The 15799-nt window shown below is 37.7% G+C and overlaps 1 protein-coding gene across 1 annotated transcript; it reads left to right on the top strand.

Moving 5' to 3' along the window:
- Positions 1–1340: 1340 nt before the first annotated feature.
- Positions 1341–8379, top strand: LOC142107817 (indolethylamine N-methyltransferase-like). The gene is made up of 3 exons (XM_075191438.1): positions 1341–1505; positions 3006–3213; positions 7930–8379. The coding sequence occupies exons 1-3, from the start codon at positions 1355–1357 to the stop codon at positions 8351–8353; spliced, it is 783 nt and encodes a 260-aa protein (XP_075047539.1). The 5' UTR covers positions 1341–1354; the 3' UTR covers positions 8354–8379.
- Positions 8380–15799: the final 7420 nt, after the last annotated feature.

Raw genomic sequence — 15799 nt, 5'->3', positions numbered from 1 at the left:
TGTAAGGCATGTGTGATAGTTAGTCAAGGGCCTAGTCAATATTGGAGGTTACATAAGTAGCACTTATAGTCTTCTGGTTGAGATGCACTATTGTATCACAACTGGGACTAGTCTGTCTATGCTTGGTCATGTACAAGACGATAGTTTTAGGAAGGTTGCCTAGAGATGTCATTTAATAACATTGGATATGTCATGGACAATACATTGCTAGATATTGACAAATAGCTAAGTCATGGGTGACCAAGTGTTAGATGTTGACTAAAAGGGCTATGAATGATTGCAAATGGTATTATCCATAGTTAATGAGATTAGTTAGTAACATATTTACCACATCATTACACCCTCAGTGCTAACAGAGAGAAATAGCAGACTCTCAGGGAAACAGCACAGTAAATAGAAACCTCATTAGGGTCGAATTATTTACCCTTTTACACATTAATACAAAGATATATCCAACTCGTAGCACAGCAGTATTTCAACCTATGATGTACGTCAGGTGTACACCTTATATTGTAACAAATTCTCATATCTACAAGGGAGAATACTGTCTTCACAGTATTAATGCAACTTGTATTTTCAATAAAGAATGTAATTATATATAAACACCCACACATCCGTCTTTTACCGCTTTATAAATGCAATTCCCACATTAGTCCAAAAAGTAATGACAAATAACGAATTTCGAATAGACTTCTGCCTCTTAACATAATATAGCCGCAGTGCTCATGAATGAAGTACTATCATTAGGAGGTGCCTATACACAAACAGCAATTTTGAAGCGGCTAGATAGTGCTGCTGGTGCCATCATCATCTTAATGTTTTTTTGCACCAGGTCCCTGGTCCCCGCAAATGTCACACCTCTTAAGAAGCATATCTGGAGATCGCATCCACCAGGTGGCGATCTACCCTTATATGTATAGGTCCTTATTGTGCTCAATTACATACCCCTGCCCACTGAAAAGAAAGTCTTCACAAAAACACGCACATGTAATCCAAATATAAAAGTCCACAAACATTAACTTCACCTTTAACTTAACTTTAATTAAAAATCTGATATTATTTGTTATGTATACTAGAGACATCATAATGTAAGATACATAATATTTTTTACTTTTTTTACATATAAATTGGAAAAGAGGGTAATTTATTCCGCATTAGGAGCTTGTGATACCATCACATGTATTCCCATGAACAACTCGGGAAGAAAATAAATCATTATGTACAAACAATCATGTTATTCCTGATGATGAATCATAGCTGGATCCTTGTGAATATAAACAGACTGACTCTCACGTCTTTGTCTCTATTGCACTTGACTGGTCCATGAGTTCTGTCTGTGATACAATACTACAAGATGGATTGTACATCCCATAAGTTCTATCATGAAGGCGAGTTTGATTCTAGAATGTGTGTGGACATGTATTTTTCAGATAAACCAGACATGGTCTTTGCAGATGATGTATTGAAATTTCCCATGGAGAAACTTCACCAGACTTTCAGTGAAGGTATGTACACTATACTTTCTCCTGCTACTAAAATTATATTATTTATTTGTTAGGTACATTTATTTAAAGTAAGAAACAGCTTTTTCATTTGCTACTTCCAGTTGGCAATTAAAAAACACAACTTCTATTCCACACTTGTCTCACATGTTTAGTTTTGAGATTGAAGCAATGCCTATGATAGTGTCAATGAAGACAGAACATGTTAGTGTAAATATAGAGGGATTTTAAACTTTCCCGTATTAAGGAAATACGCAAAATCAGTACTGTAGATCTTCCCACTCACATGCAGGCATATGTGAGAATGGTGTGGCATGAAGTAGCCTGCATCATCCGGATTGATCGATCTATCGAAAACTAGCTTCTCCCATCTTCCACATGTTGCCCAAGAAAGCACAGTAAATATACCCCCATGACATGATGCATACTTTATGTGATTTGAAATACTGTGATACTGAGACATTCATGCAGCAATTATTGTGCAGTTATTGTGCACTGAATTGTAAAACTTTGAAAGTAAAGCGACCATTACAGAGGGGTCTCAAAATGTTAAATATTTAATAGTTGGGAAGAGAGCACAAGTAAACTATTTGTATATTATTTCTAATAACCCTCTGAATGGTGAAGTACTGTAAGTCTGGAAAGTGGTTCTCTATATGGCTTAAAATGTTGTAAGAGCAATTTAAATGGTAGACCCTAGTTTCATGGTTTCCTTTGGGACAAGGGACTAACCTGGATCCACTGTGGATTACACCTACAGTTAGTTTGTTTATTCTCATTATAATTGAAGAGATTTTTTTTTAATTTGTTGTTTTTGTTTCTAATTTACGTGGCTTTCTAGCTGTTATTATTAGGTAATAACGTGCCCTGTCAGCTTTCCTAGTTGGTTATTTAATAATAGCACAAACCCGCACTACTGCCGGTGTGTCTAGGAAAATCCTTCCCAGGCAGGGAGGGGGAAGGTGGATTACACTATAAGTTCTGACCCCACGCCACATTCATTTGTATCAATTACTGTCTTCACAATGATTGACATCCCAATTTTTTAATTGTATCACGATAATAGTTTTAGTTTTTAAGTATAATTTTCTAGTATTTATCATTACAAGGTGTTGGCAGGCTTATTTTCATTTAATATATATATATACAGCACTGTTTTATTTAATTTATGAAAAGAACCACTGTGATAATTGATAATATTACATTTCACATGTTTTATGAGGGTACATTTCATTCCTACACCGTTATATTTACTACTGTTGACTGTCAATCAATGTTTGCATGTTTTGGTGGAAGAGGTTTTCCCAGATACCACATGTAAGGTTTGATGTGGTATAAATCTGGCTGTGCGGATAACAGTTTACATTCCTCATACATTTAAGCAGTAACAGGAGCATTGTGATGCTGTTGTGTATCCATAACATATCACATTACAGAATGATGTGTAGAACAGATGTTACATAACGTATTGCACTTACTAATCATTGGAATCTTTCCCTGAAGGTGAAATTAAAGGAAACACTTTGATTGATATCAGTTTTGGAGCCTTTATTCACCATCTCCATTCAGCATGTGATTTTTTTAAAGATATCTATTCATTAAAATTCAGTGAGAAATGCATTATGGAACTGAGCCGATGGCTGAACACATGCACAGGAGCGCTTGATTGGAATCACACATTATCATACGCTACAGCGTTAGAAGGAAACAGGTGAAGTATCTGCACAAACATCTCTCTGTCTAAAGGTAAACCCACTTTCAGTACAAACTGACCTATCATCCAAGTGCTTTACACTCCAGAAATAAAACAATGAGCATTCACAGAGTGAAACAATTGGAAACGTATCTTGTAGTATGGACAGTTGGTTTTTATATATATTTTTAAATATTTATATATTTTCTTTTATTTCTAGAAAATGTGCAATAGTAGTTTTTCTTTAATTATTTGTTCATAAATGTTGTTCTTTATTATTTTATGAAGTAGTCCAAAGAGATAAAATCAAGCAAAAAAAAAAAAAAGGGAACAAAATGGCACTGCTTGCTGCTTTGGGAGCGGAAATGAAAATGAATAAACTTAAATTATACAGCCAATCAGAGTGGTTATCCCACGCTCCAGCCAATAAAACACACAGTGTTGTGACTGGCTGGTTATATATTGATCCTATCATCAGCATGTATCTTTAAACCAGTTTTCCTAACATCTAAAACTAATTCCATCCAGAAGCATCATATACACAAGACAGAAAATTGTCCGGACAGTTATTAATCAATACGAAAGTCCTTTTCTCCATTTAAAATGTTATTTAATAATATCACAAATACTTTCATGTTAAAAACTAAGTAGAAATCTTCTTTCTTTCAGTAGTCCAAATGAAATGTCAACTAACACAGCACCAACTTCTTATAATATAACTGGAACGCTAATGATTAAAGTCAGCTGGTAGGATTAATTTGCAATCAGCCTATCAGCTGCTGATCTTTATCGCTGCGTATCCTTACACCTGCCATCGTTGCACCTAACCTTCAGTATCTAAAAGGTGAATGTGCGGATGGATCCATTGTTAATCGTGTTTATTTTACGTGAACTACTGTACTGAGCCAACACTTGCCTGCCACATCCTACACTAGGGGTCAGCAACCTCTGACACGTTTCTCAGACGTGTCACTCAGACCACTACTCTCTGGCATGCTGAGCTTCGCAGCTGTCAAACTAAAGAAACTGAAGATGGGTGAAATGGAGCTGCTGCACATGCGCAGCAGATTTGTTTCAGTCAACTTCACCTGCTTTAGAGAAACAGCTCCCATGCAATGAAAGATGCTGACTCCAGAGGTAAGTATGAGGGATATCAGGAACTGGGGGCACAAGTATAAAGGGAAACAGGAACTGGAGGCACAAGTATGAAGGACAACAGGAAAAAGGGACACAGGTATGAAGGAAAAAAGGAACAGGGGGCACCAGTATGAGGGACAACTGGAACTGGGGCACAATTATGAAGGACAACAGGAACTGGGGGCACAAGTATGAGGCACAACAGGAACTGGAGGCACAAGTATGATGGACAACAGTAACTGGGGGCACAAGTATGAGGAACAACAGGAACTGGAGGCACAAGTATGAGGAACAACAGGAACGGGGGGCACAATTATGAGGGACAACAGAAACTGGGGTACAAGTATGAGGGACAACAGGAACTGGGGGCACAATTATGAGGACAACTGGAACTGGGGGCACAAGTATGAGGAACAACAGGAACTGGAGGCAAAATTATGAGGAACAACAGGAACTGGGGGCACAAGTATGAGGGACAACAGTAACTGGGGGCACAAGTATGAGGGACAACAGTAACTGGGGGCACAAGTATGAGGAACAACAGGAACTAGAGGCACAAGTATGAGGGACAACAGGAACTGGCGTCACAATTATAAAGACAACAGGAACTGGGGGCACAAGTATGAGGGACAACAGGAACTGGAGGCACAAGTATGAGGGACAACTGGAACTGGGGGCACAAGTATGAAGGACAACAGTAACTGGGGGCACAATTATGATGGACAACAGGATCTCAGGGCACAAGTATGAGGAACAACAGGAACTAGAGGCACAAGTATGAGGGACAACAGGAACTGGAGTCACAATTATAAGGGACAACAGAACCTGGGGCACAAGTATGAGGGACAACAGGAACTGGGGGCACAATTATGAGGACAACTGGAACTGGGGGCACAAGTATGAGGACAACAGGAATTGGAGGCACAAGTATGAGGGACAACAGGAACTGGGGGCACAAGTATGAGGGACAACAGTAACTGGGGGCACAATTATGAGGAACAACAGGATCTGGGATCACAAGTTTGAAGGACAATAGGAACTGGAGGCACAAGTATGAAGGACAACAGGAAAAAGGGACACAGGTATGAAGGAAAAAAGGAACAGGGGGCACCAGTATGAGGGACAACTGGAACTGGGGCACAATTATGAAGGACAACAGGAACTGGGGGCACAAGTATGAGGCACAACAGGAACTGGAGGCACAAGTATGATGGACAACAGTAACTGGGGGCACAAGTATGAGGAACAACAGGAACTGGAGGCACAAGTATGAGGAACAACAGGAACGGGGGGCACAATTATGAGGGACAACAGAAACTGGGGTACAAGTATGAGGGACAACAGGAACTGGGGGCACAATTATGAGGACAACTGGAACTGGGGGCACAAGTATGAGGAACAACAGGAACTGGAGGCAAAATTATGAGGAACAACAGGAACTGGGGGCACAAGTATGAGGGACAACAGTAACTGGGGGCACAAGTATGAGGGACAACAGTAACTGGGGGCACAAGTATGAGGAACAACAGGAACTAGAGGCACAAGTATGAGGGACAACAGGAACTGGCGTCACAATTATAAAGACAACAGGAACTGGGGGCACAAGTATGAGGGACAACAGGAACTGGAGGCACAAGTATGAGGGACAACTGGAACTGGGGGCACAAGTATGAAGGACAACAGTAACTGGGGGCACAATTATGATGGACAACAGGATCTCAGGGCACAAGTATGAGGAACAACAGGAACTAGAGGCACAAGTATGAGGGACAACAGGAACTGGAGTCACAATTATAAGGGACAACAGAACCTGGGGCACAAGTATGAGGGACAACAGGAACTGGGGGCACAATTATGAGGACAACTGGAACTGGGGGCACAAGTATGAGGACAACAGGAATTGGAGGCACAAGTATGAGGGACAACAGGAACTGGGGGCACAAGTATGAGGGACAACAGTAACTGGGGGCACAATTATGAGGAACAACAGGATCTGGGATCACAAGTTTGAAGGACAATAGGAACTGGGGGCACAAGTATGAAGGACAACAGGAACTGGGATCACAAGTATGAGGGGCAACAGGAACTGGGGGCACAAGTATGAAGGACAACAGGAACTGGAATCACAAATATGAGAGGCAACAGGAACTGGGGGCACAAGTATGAAGGACAGCAGGAACCGGGGGCACAAATATGAGGGACAACATGAACTTGGGGGCACAATTATGATAAACAACAGGAATTAGGGGCACACTTTTAAGGGACAAAAGGAACTGGGGGCACAAGTATGAAGGACAATAAAAAATGGGAGCATAATTATGAGGGGAAAAAGGAACTGGGGGCACAGGTATGAGGGACAACAGGAACTGGAGGCACAAGTATGAGGGACAACAGGAACTGAGGGCACAATTATGAGGGACAACAGGATCTGGGATCACAAGTATGAAGGACAACAGGAACTGGGGGCACAAGTATGAAGGACAAAATTAACTGGGATCACAAGTATGAGGGACAACAGGAACTGGGGGCACAGGTATAAGAGACAACAGGAACCTGAGGCAAAAGTATGAGGGACAACAGGAACTGGGGGTACAATTATGAGGGACAACAGGAACTGGGGGCACAATTATGAGGGACAACAGGAACTGGGGGCACAAATATGAGGGATAGCAGGAACTTTAGGCACAACTATAAGGCATAACATGAATTGGTTGCACAACTTCTTATCCTTATATTATTAAAGACACCAATGTGGTTTAATGTAGAGATAACAGGTGCACTTTAGCAGGATAGTAACTAAATTCTACATTATAACATATGGTCTATATTTTTGTTTTATTCTAATATTCACTAATATAAAAGGTGGCCATTTTTGTAAACTGGCGCTAACGTTTGCACCTTGTTTTCCTGCCCATCTATTCTATTAAACATTAAGGGTAAATTTCAAACTTCACTTCTTCTTTTATCTGTTCAAATGTGCCTGCTTGTTTGGTTTGAAGGAAGGTGGTTGTCCACGTCTCTCTTCTTGGAACTGCCTCTGTTAAAGGAAGTTCCACCTACTTTCCAGGTCTGAGCATTTACCTGAGTAAATGCACCAATTCAAAGTGCAACTTACTAACACTTTTACAAAATGTGTGGCTTACATGAAACATGAGACTGAGGAGACAAAAGGATTTTCTTAATTACATGTGTCACTACTGTACATTTGGTTGAAGTGCACTTAAAGTGATCTAAGCCCTTATAAGTGAAAATGAAAAGTGTAGAAGGCATCCCATTGAATGTATAGAGCGCGGGCTGGTCTCTGACACTTTTGAGGATGTCGGAAAACCAAGTTATTTTACAGGGACAAAAGTGTTGTAGACTCTCCTGGAAAACATGAAACCTCTTCACTCATTGAGGCTCATTTAAATAATCCTCTCACACAAAACAAAATAATTTGCCTGCATGTAGGTGCTTATCTAGCCCAGTCTACACTCAGCAAGAAGTCTCCCAAACAACACAACTCTGCTGTCAGAAGAGGAACAAATGAAAAACATTGCTCAAAAATAGGTGCAAATGTCATTTGCAAATAAACCGTATTGTGTTTGTATTTTTCAGTGACCAAAGTGAGGACAAAGCAATAATGTTGAAGACGGCGATAAAGCAGATTGTGCAATGTCACATTGAAAAGGAAAATATCACGGACCCTGTGGTGCTACCACAAGCAGACTGTGTAATCAGTGCATGGGTGCTGGAGCATATCAGCAAAGACCAAGATGATTACATCAGATATCTGAAGAAAATTGTAAAGTTGCTAAAACTTGGAGGACACCTGATATTATTTGCAGTTATAAATGCAACTTATTTCATGGTTGGGCAGGACAGGTTCCATGTTTTGAATTATGATGAGAACTTTGTAAGGAAAGTTCTCAATGGAGAAGGGCTTATTGTTGATCACTGTGAAAATCACAAAAGAACATCATTGAGTGACCTTAATGATTATAAGTCAATTTTATTTATCACAGCTCACAAACAGGAATAAGTCTGGGCAGAGGCGGAACTAGTAAACTGTGGGCCTTGGTGCAGTTATATCCATAGGCCCTGTGCACGGCACCTGACGCACCAATGGTAGTTCCGCCACTGAGTCTGGGGGAAAATGTAACAAATATAACAGATCTTCTTATCAATTTGCAGATGTTAAACCTTAATAAAGTTATTTTAGAATATACCTTTAAATTTGTATTGAACTAACTTTATTGATACTAATTTGTTGTCTGTGGGTGGTGCTGGCAGCCTATCAAGAATCATTGCTGCCATTCAATTAGTAAACTGATAGTTGCTACTGTAACCATATTACATCATTCTAATTAGAGAAATCTCTTGATTTATTGACAAAATGAGAAATAAGGGTTTCAGTTCGGACTAAACTAAATGTCCAGATATCGATAAAGCATTGTTCATTTATTGCTATAGAGCCAGACACCAATATAGATAGCACGGCTCCAGATACACAAACGTACGACAAAGATATATCATGTGTTAATGTGCCATATAAGCAACAAACAATTCACTGACCAATGTTAACACAGTCCAAGGAGAGTTTGTAGATCTAAAAACAGATGTCTCTCTCTCAGAGTTACATTATAGACAGATAACAGATTATCAGATTCCACAACTACTGCAAACTTATTTCTAAGCCAGTTAACCCTTAATCTGCCTCCTCATTCCCATCTTTTGTCATAATTTTCATTAATGACAACAATAACAAATATTAGCAATAGAATGTTTACTTTAAGAAGTTTCAGGAAAAGCAGCAAGGAGAAAATGTCATGTCTGTACTAATCATACAGGAGAAGATGTCCCTTTTAGAGACTAATATCAAGCAGGTCTGTGACCTTTCCATCTGAACATGTAATGTTTCATGCTGCCCTTCACCATCACAAGACCCTACACTTCTTGTAAAGCTTTTCTCAGTTTAAACATTTCAGTGTTAGTATAAATTCTATTTCTACCTATGGACTTTACCCAATTTAGCAACACATATAGGACATCATTTAGAGTTGGACGCAAAGTCTGTTTTAGGCGCAAGTGTCCAAGATGCAGGCGGATTTAGTGCTTTCTACACCTGCATGATAGTGTTTTTTTGTTGGATGCGACTAAAACGGACTTTGCCTCCGACTCTAAATGAAGTCCATAATCACTAGCTTAATGAATACCCCTCTCTATATCTCCTTCTAGGACTATTAACCTATTATAATTAATATTCTTCTATTTATTTTACCAATACTTCTTAGCCATCCAATTATAGAGCAACATTCAGTGTTCTCTAATCCTGTTTGCATATTCTCCATTATCTTTATTATTGAATTCCCTCATGGGAGTCTAATATGTAAGCGCAACACTCTTAATCTATTAAAGCAAAAACACTTCTCTTTGACGTTAACACAAATCTTATATTTTTCTAATTTGTAAGGTTACATCTTTTACCTGCCTTAGTTCTTCATTCAAGAAACCGTATGTCCTAAGATGTTTTATTACCTACTTTATAAAGAATTTTTATTTTCCTAACTTATTATTCTTTTGAGGAAAAACTATTATAGTGCCTAACATAGGGAAAATACCAAATATTTAATTTCTTATAATTTCTATAATCACCCTCTGGAATCCCAGTTAATATCCTTATTACTGGAATCACAATACCCACAGTACATTTTCCTAGATATCTCTATTAATTCCACTTATAGACCCTATAGTCTCACAAATAATACATTCCCTCAAGTAAATGTATAACCCATCTTAGGTTATTCTGTCCCCTTGCCTATACCTTGTTGTGTCCTAGTCAATTATGTTCTCCTTTCACAAACCGCAGTAACATTATCACAATAAGAACCATTATAAAACTGAGTATTATTAGATAAATCAACTCCCCACCCAAACCCCTCTATGTCTATTCTGTCTGAATGGTACAAGTAACATGAGTCAGGGATGGGTTCATGGATTCAAAAGCAAATCATGCATATAGTTTGTAATATCAATTTCCGTTTACAATGCTAAAAGAAAAAACTTTCAGTAGATCAGTATTTACAGGTGGTCAAGATTATTCTTGTTCAGGCCAATGCTCCAGAAGTGACACTGTACAACGTATGTTACATGTTGTCCATGTGGTATGTACAATGAATGTTACATGTGACGAAGTATAAATGATTCAAAAATTGTAAGTGTGTAAAAGAAAAGTTCTCTTTATTCCTTCAATATTGCATAGGCAATGGCCTGTATTCAAAGTTTGAAACATGCAGCCTTCTCCGTGCAAGATCACAGGTTTATATTCAAGTAACCCCATCCCTCTTCCATACGTTACTAATCACTTCACATACTTTAAAAGAATATACCTTATAAGGACAAAGTCAGTTGTATATGATTTTTACAATCACTTCATTGCATAAAGAATTGAATGTCTGAAAGGTCAAGAGGCATATGTGACCTCTTACATCCTTGGTTCTTTGTCCACATAACATCACATCTAGCATCAATTTTAACATCCTATGAAAAAGAGGCCCATCAAAAGGTATAACATACAAGAAGAATTTAACCCATTGCACAGAATACAGAAAGAGACCATTGACCAACAGATTTTAAACACATATATACACATTAATATTATTTTATCCAACATATATTTGTACCATAATTTATTCCATTACATTCCCCTCTTTGTGAAACCCATTCAAACACTATAACCTTTAACTAAAAAAACATTTCAACTACAAAAAATCTAAACAAAGAAGAGATATTAATATCCTCTACTATAAAAACTAACTATCAAAAGAGAAATGTTCATTTAAGCTGTGGGTCAAATATTCTATTCTCCTTGACATTCTTCAATGCAATTGAGACATTCCTTGTGAATCTGAGACCACATTTATTTGTAAAGCATATGTCCCAACCTTGCACAACTTTCCTAACATTCCTGGAACACATTTTAAAAGAAGATACATGAATGCACATATTATTAAAAAAAATAATAGCATATTTTCCTAATGTTCAAAATAGTTCTTTCTACCACCCTGATATTCCTGAGAATATACCTGTAAACCAAGTAGAAGGATTCCACCAGGAACTCTCCCACCAGTCATCATTTTCTGTATCATTATTATCGTGACTTGTTCTGAATTCATTTTTTAATTTTGAAATATGTAACATATATTTATCTATTTCTTCCTCTGGGTTTGACGTATCATTCAAAAGGTAGGTACAGCAATGCACCCAATAAACAGTTTCCAAAGTGTGACAATATCCAATACTTTGTGCAGTTAAATAATCCAATATTAATCTATGTTGGATTAATTCAGTTTTATATGCTTAAAGCTCTTTGGAAACATATCAAAAAGTGTCATCATAAATTTCTGTAATGAAATCCAACAAATCAGCTAATTGTTCAATTGCCTCAATATTATTTAAATATCCTACCTGTCCATGGGTGAAAAAAATTCAAAACCTACCCTTACTTTGACTGAATGTTCTATTTTAAAAAGATGTTTATATTTAGTACTTACAGTTTTTACAGATCTCCTCGTTCTGCGGTTTAAGTTCTGAGTGATCATGTCAACCAGATCTTGATGTTCCATAATAATTGTACTAGGAATTAATTCTCCAATACAAGATATACCTTCAGAATTTGAAGGTAGCCATTTATATGCTCGCCTTCCACATATGAAATACAAATTCTCAGGAAGTGTATGTGGGATATCAGACATTAAACTATGAGCTGCCTCATAGCCCAATTCACAAGTGGTCCGATTAACAGAATGTATCGTCCACCTAGTTATATTCACACTCAATGTTATATTAATCAATTCTTCAATTTTTTTCAAAGGATTAAACTGTACAATCTCAAACATTCCTTTATTGTTCCTAAATATATTTTTGGTACATTATAATTCACTCCTTTCTGTTGAACCGTAGGATTCGCAGTTTTGTTATAACATGTTATATTTTCATGTATCACATTATAATACTTTATCAATTTTATATGTGGTGGCATTGTAGTACTATACTCTCCTTTTGTTTTATTACCACATTTATTTTCACCTAATTTACTCTCATTTATAGGAAATGGTTTAAGATCAACATTATGATGTCTACTAGGTACTTGTGTACAAACCCAACACTCACTAGTATTAAGTTTCTTTCCTACTAACTGATGAAATACATCTATTGGATGTTGATTACTAAAATAATTTGGATCATCTAAGAACCATTGTATGCATTGTTTTTCCATATGACGCACACAATATTTACAAATACATGCTAGTGTTGGAGATAAATCCTTACAATGGTCCTGTGATGTATCTCGTTTACCTCTCTTTTCCAAAACCGTTACATTATTGTTCTGTTGTCAATTTACAGGGCTGTTAACATGCAGATCAAGAAAAATACCAATTGCAAACATGATTAATGTTAAAACAAATAGCAATGTCCATAATTTCAAATTTGGTTGTGGACCAGTTAACTCTGAATATCAGTTTATTTCCGCTTCTTGTCTTCTCCTCTTCACAAGATTTTCATCCCCTGACTTCATCAAGAGGAGAGCATCTTGCCTTTGTAAGGGCTGAGACATTATTATGGTCTCAGAAGTATCCCTTACTTGTAGAATAAAGGTGATAATTATCTTCTCACTTGTTCAGGATCGACTGCTTTTTTACAATGGGAAGCGTGTATCCAAGTGCTTTTTTCTTTTACCTTTATTGCTGTTGGCGTTGTCAGTAGCACGAGATATGGACCCACCCACCGATCAGTCAACGATCCGGATCTTAAGAAACTTCTTATCATCACCCAATCTCCCGAATTCAAATTATAAGAGGCTCCGTCAATCGGAATCGGCTGTGTGCCTATCACAGCAGCTTGAATCTGTCTCAACTGTTTAGTAAACGATAGAATGTTGTTATCAGTCACATCATTAACTTGGCTTCGACTGGTATTGCAGTTCAGAGTTAAATTAGGATTTTTTCCAAACAGAATCTCATATGGTGATAAATTGAGTGGACCTCGAGGGGTTAATCTGATCGCATGTAAAACTATTGGCAATGCATCAGGCCATAGCATCCCCGTTTCCTTGAATACTTTAGACAGTTTATTTTTAATAATTCCATTGTATCTTTCAACCTTCCCACTACTTTGTGGATGGTACGGTATATGAAGCTGTTGTTTTATACCTAGCAATTCACACATTTGCTTAAAAACAGATCCAATAAAATGAGGACCTCGATCAGAAGAAAGTACCTGTGGTATGCCATATCTACATACAAATTCTTGTACAATCTTTTTAGCTGTAACATTAGCAGTGGCTTTTGCAACTGCGTAACCTTCAACCCAACCAGAAAATTGATCAATACACACTAATACATATTCTAACATCCTACACTTAGGAAGTTGGATAAAATCAATTTGAATTATTTGAAACTGGCCGTCAGTTGGTGGCAGGTGATTAGGTATTGTTTTTACTGCCTTCCCTGCATTGCTTTGGAGACAAATAATGCATGAACCACAGTACCTGGCAGCTATGGCTGCAAATCCAGGTGCATACCAATACATATGGAATATATTTTTCATAGCAGTTTTACCTGCATGGGTTAATCCATGACTCATTTGTGCCAGTGCTGGCAAGAGTGCTTTGGGAGCTACAGGCTTACTTCCCTTTCCACGTCACAGTCCATCTTTACCAATTTGACATCCTGCCATTTCCCATCGGGCCTTTTCCTGTGAAACACAACCTTTTTGCATCTCAATTAGTTCAATTTGATCAGGCATTACAACATTTAGAATTTCAGTATTTTCAACAATCTGTGCAATGTCTCTTTCTGCTGATTTCTTAGCAGCTAAGTCAGCTCTATGATTTCCTTTGGTTACTTCATCATGTCCTGTCATATGCGCTTGATATTTAATAACTGCTACCTGTTTTGGTAACTGAATAGCATTCAATAATTCATTCAAAATGTCATTAAGAGCGACTGGTGTACCATTAGCTGTGATGAAATTTCTTTGTCGCCATATTTCAGCATAATCATGAACAACACCGAACCCATATTTACTATCAGTGTAAATATCTACTGTTTTATCCTCTGCTAATTGACAAGCTTTAATTAATGCTTTTAATTCGGCTATCTGAGCAGAATGTGGAGATGATAAGCTTTCAGAATATACAGTCACATTATCATACACTACAATTATCTACTACATTATCATCCTGACCGCAATGCTCCTGTATCATTTCTCCTATGACAACTACCATCTACATAGAAAATCAAATCAGGATTTTGCAATGGTATTTCTTTTAAATCTGGTCGTGATGCAGTAGTTTGCTGCATGTATACAACACAATCATGTGGTTCATGAGCAAAGTGTTTAAAATTCTGACGTTCACTTTTGTTTCTATTCTCCTCATCTGATTCACTTAATGCCAAATCATTATCATCTGTATTTAAATATACCTTCCCCTCCTTTTGAATCTGATAAGATTCAATATCAGAAGCAATGGGCAACAGAGTAGCAGGGTTTAAAACATTACATCTGACAAGTGTAGTATTTGGAGCCATGAGAAGAATCAACTCCCATTTTGTTAGTCTGGCATTTGTAACATGTCTAGTCATATGACAATTTAAAAGCATTGCCACAGCATGTGGCACTTGAACAGTAAGTGGATTTCCCAAAACTATATCAGCAAATTTGTCTACCAACATAGCTGTGGCTGCAACAGATTTTAAACAATTTGGTAGCCCTCTAGCCACGGGATCAAGTTGCTTACTGTAGTATGCAACAGGTCTGGGAATATTCCCATGGGGCTGTGTCAAAACACCAGCTGCATGACCTGAATATTCATGACAAAACAAAGTAAAGGATAACTCATAATTTGGTATACCTAATGCAGGGGCCATTAAGAACTCTTGTTTAATCTGCTCAAAACAACTTTTGGTAATATCGGTATGAATGAGAGGTTCTTTAACACCATCAGTTGTAAGTTCATACAAAGGGGCAGTTAAACTTAAATAGTTTGATATAAAATTACGACAGAATCCCGGACAGCTGAGAAAGCCACGTAGCTTCCTTTTATTCAATGGCAAAGTTAAATCATGAATAGCTTGTATGCGATCTGGGGATTGATGTCTTTTCCCTTTAGTTAAACAGTGTCCTATGTACAGGACCTGTGGACTGCACATCTGCATTTTACCCTTTGAGACGTTGTGTCCTGAATATGCCAAATGAGTTAACAATTCACCAGTGTCTGTAACCGATGCTTCAAAAGATTCAGAACATAACAACAAATCATCAACATACTGCACAAGCGTACTATGTTGTGTAAATCTCAAAGTCTTTAAATCAGCTGCTAAGGCTTGGCTGAATATAGTACCACTGTTTACAAAACCCTGGGGAATTCTAGTCCAAGTATACTGTTCACCCTGATAAGTAAATGCGAACAGATATTGACTATCTT

Source organism: Mixophyes fleayi, chromosome 11 (genome assembly GCF_038048845.1).
Source record: "Mixophyes fleayi isolate aMixFle1 chromosome 11, aMixFle1.hap1, whole genome shotgun sequence".
Taxonomy (NCBI): domain Eukaryota; kingdom Metazoa; phylum Chordata; class Amphibia; order Anura; family Limnodynastidae; genus Mixophyes; species Mixophyes fleayi.
This window is presented reverse-complemented; position numbering and strand designations above follow the sequence as displayed.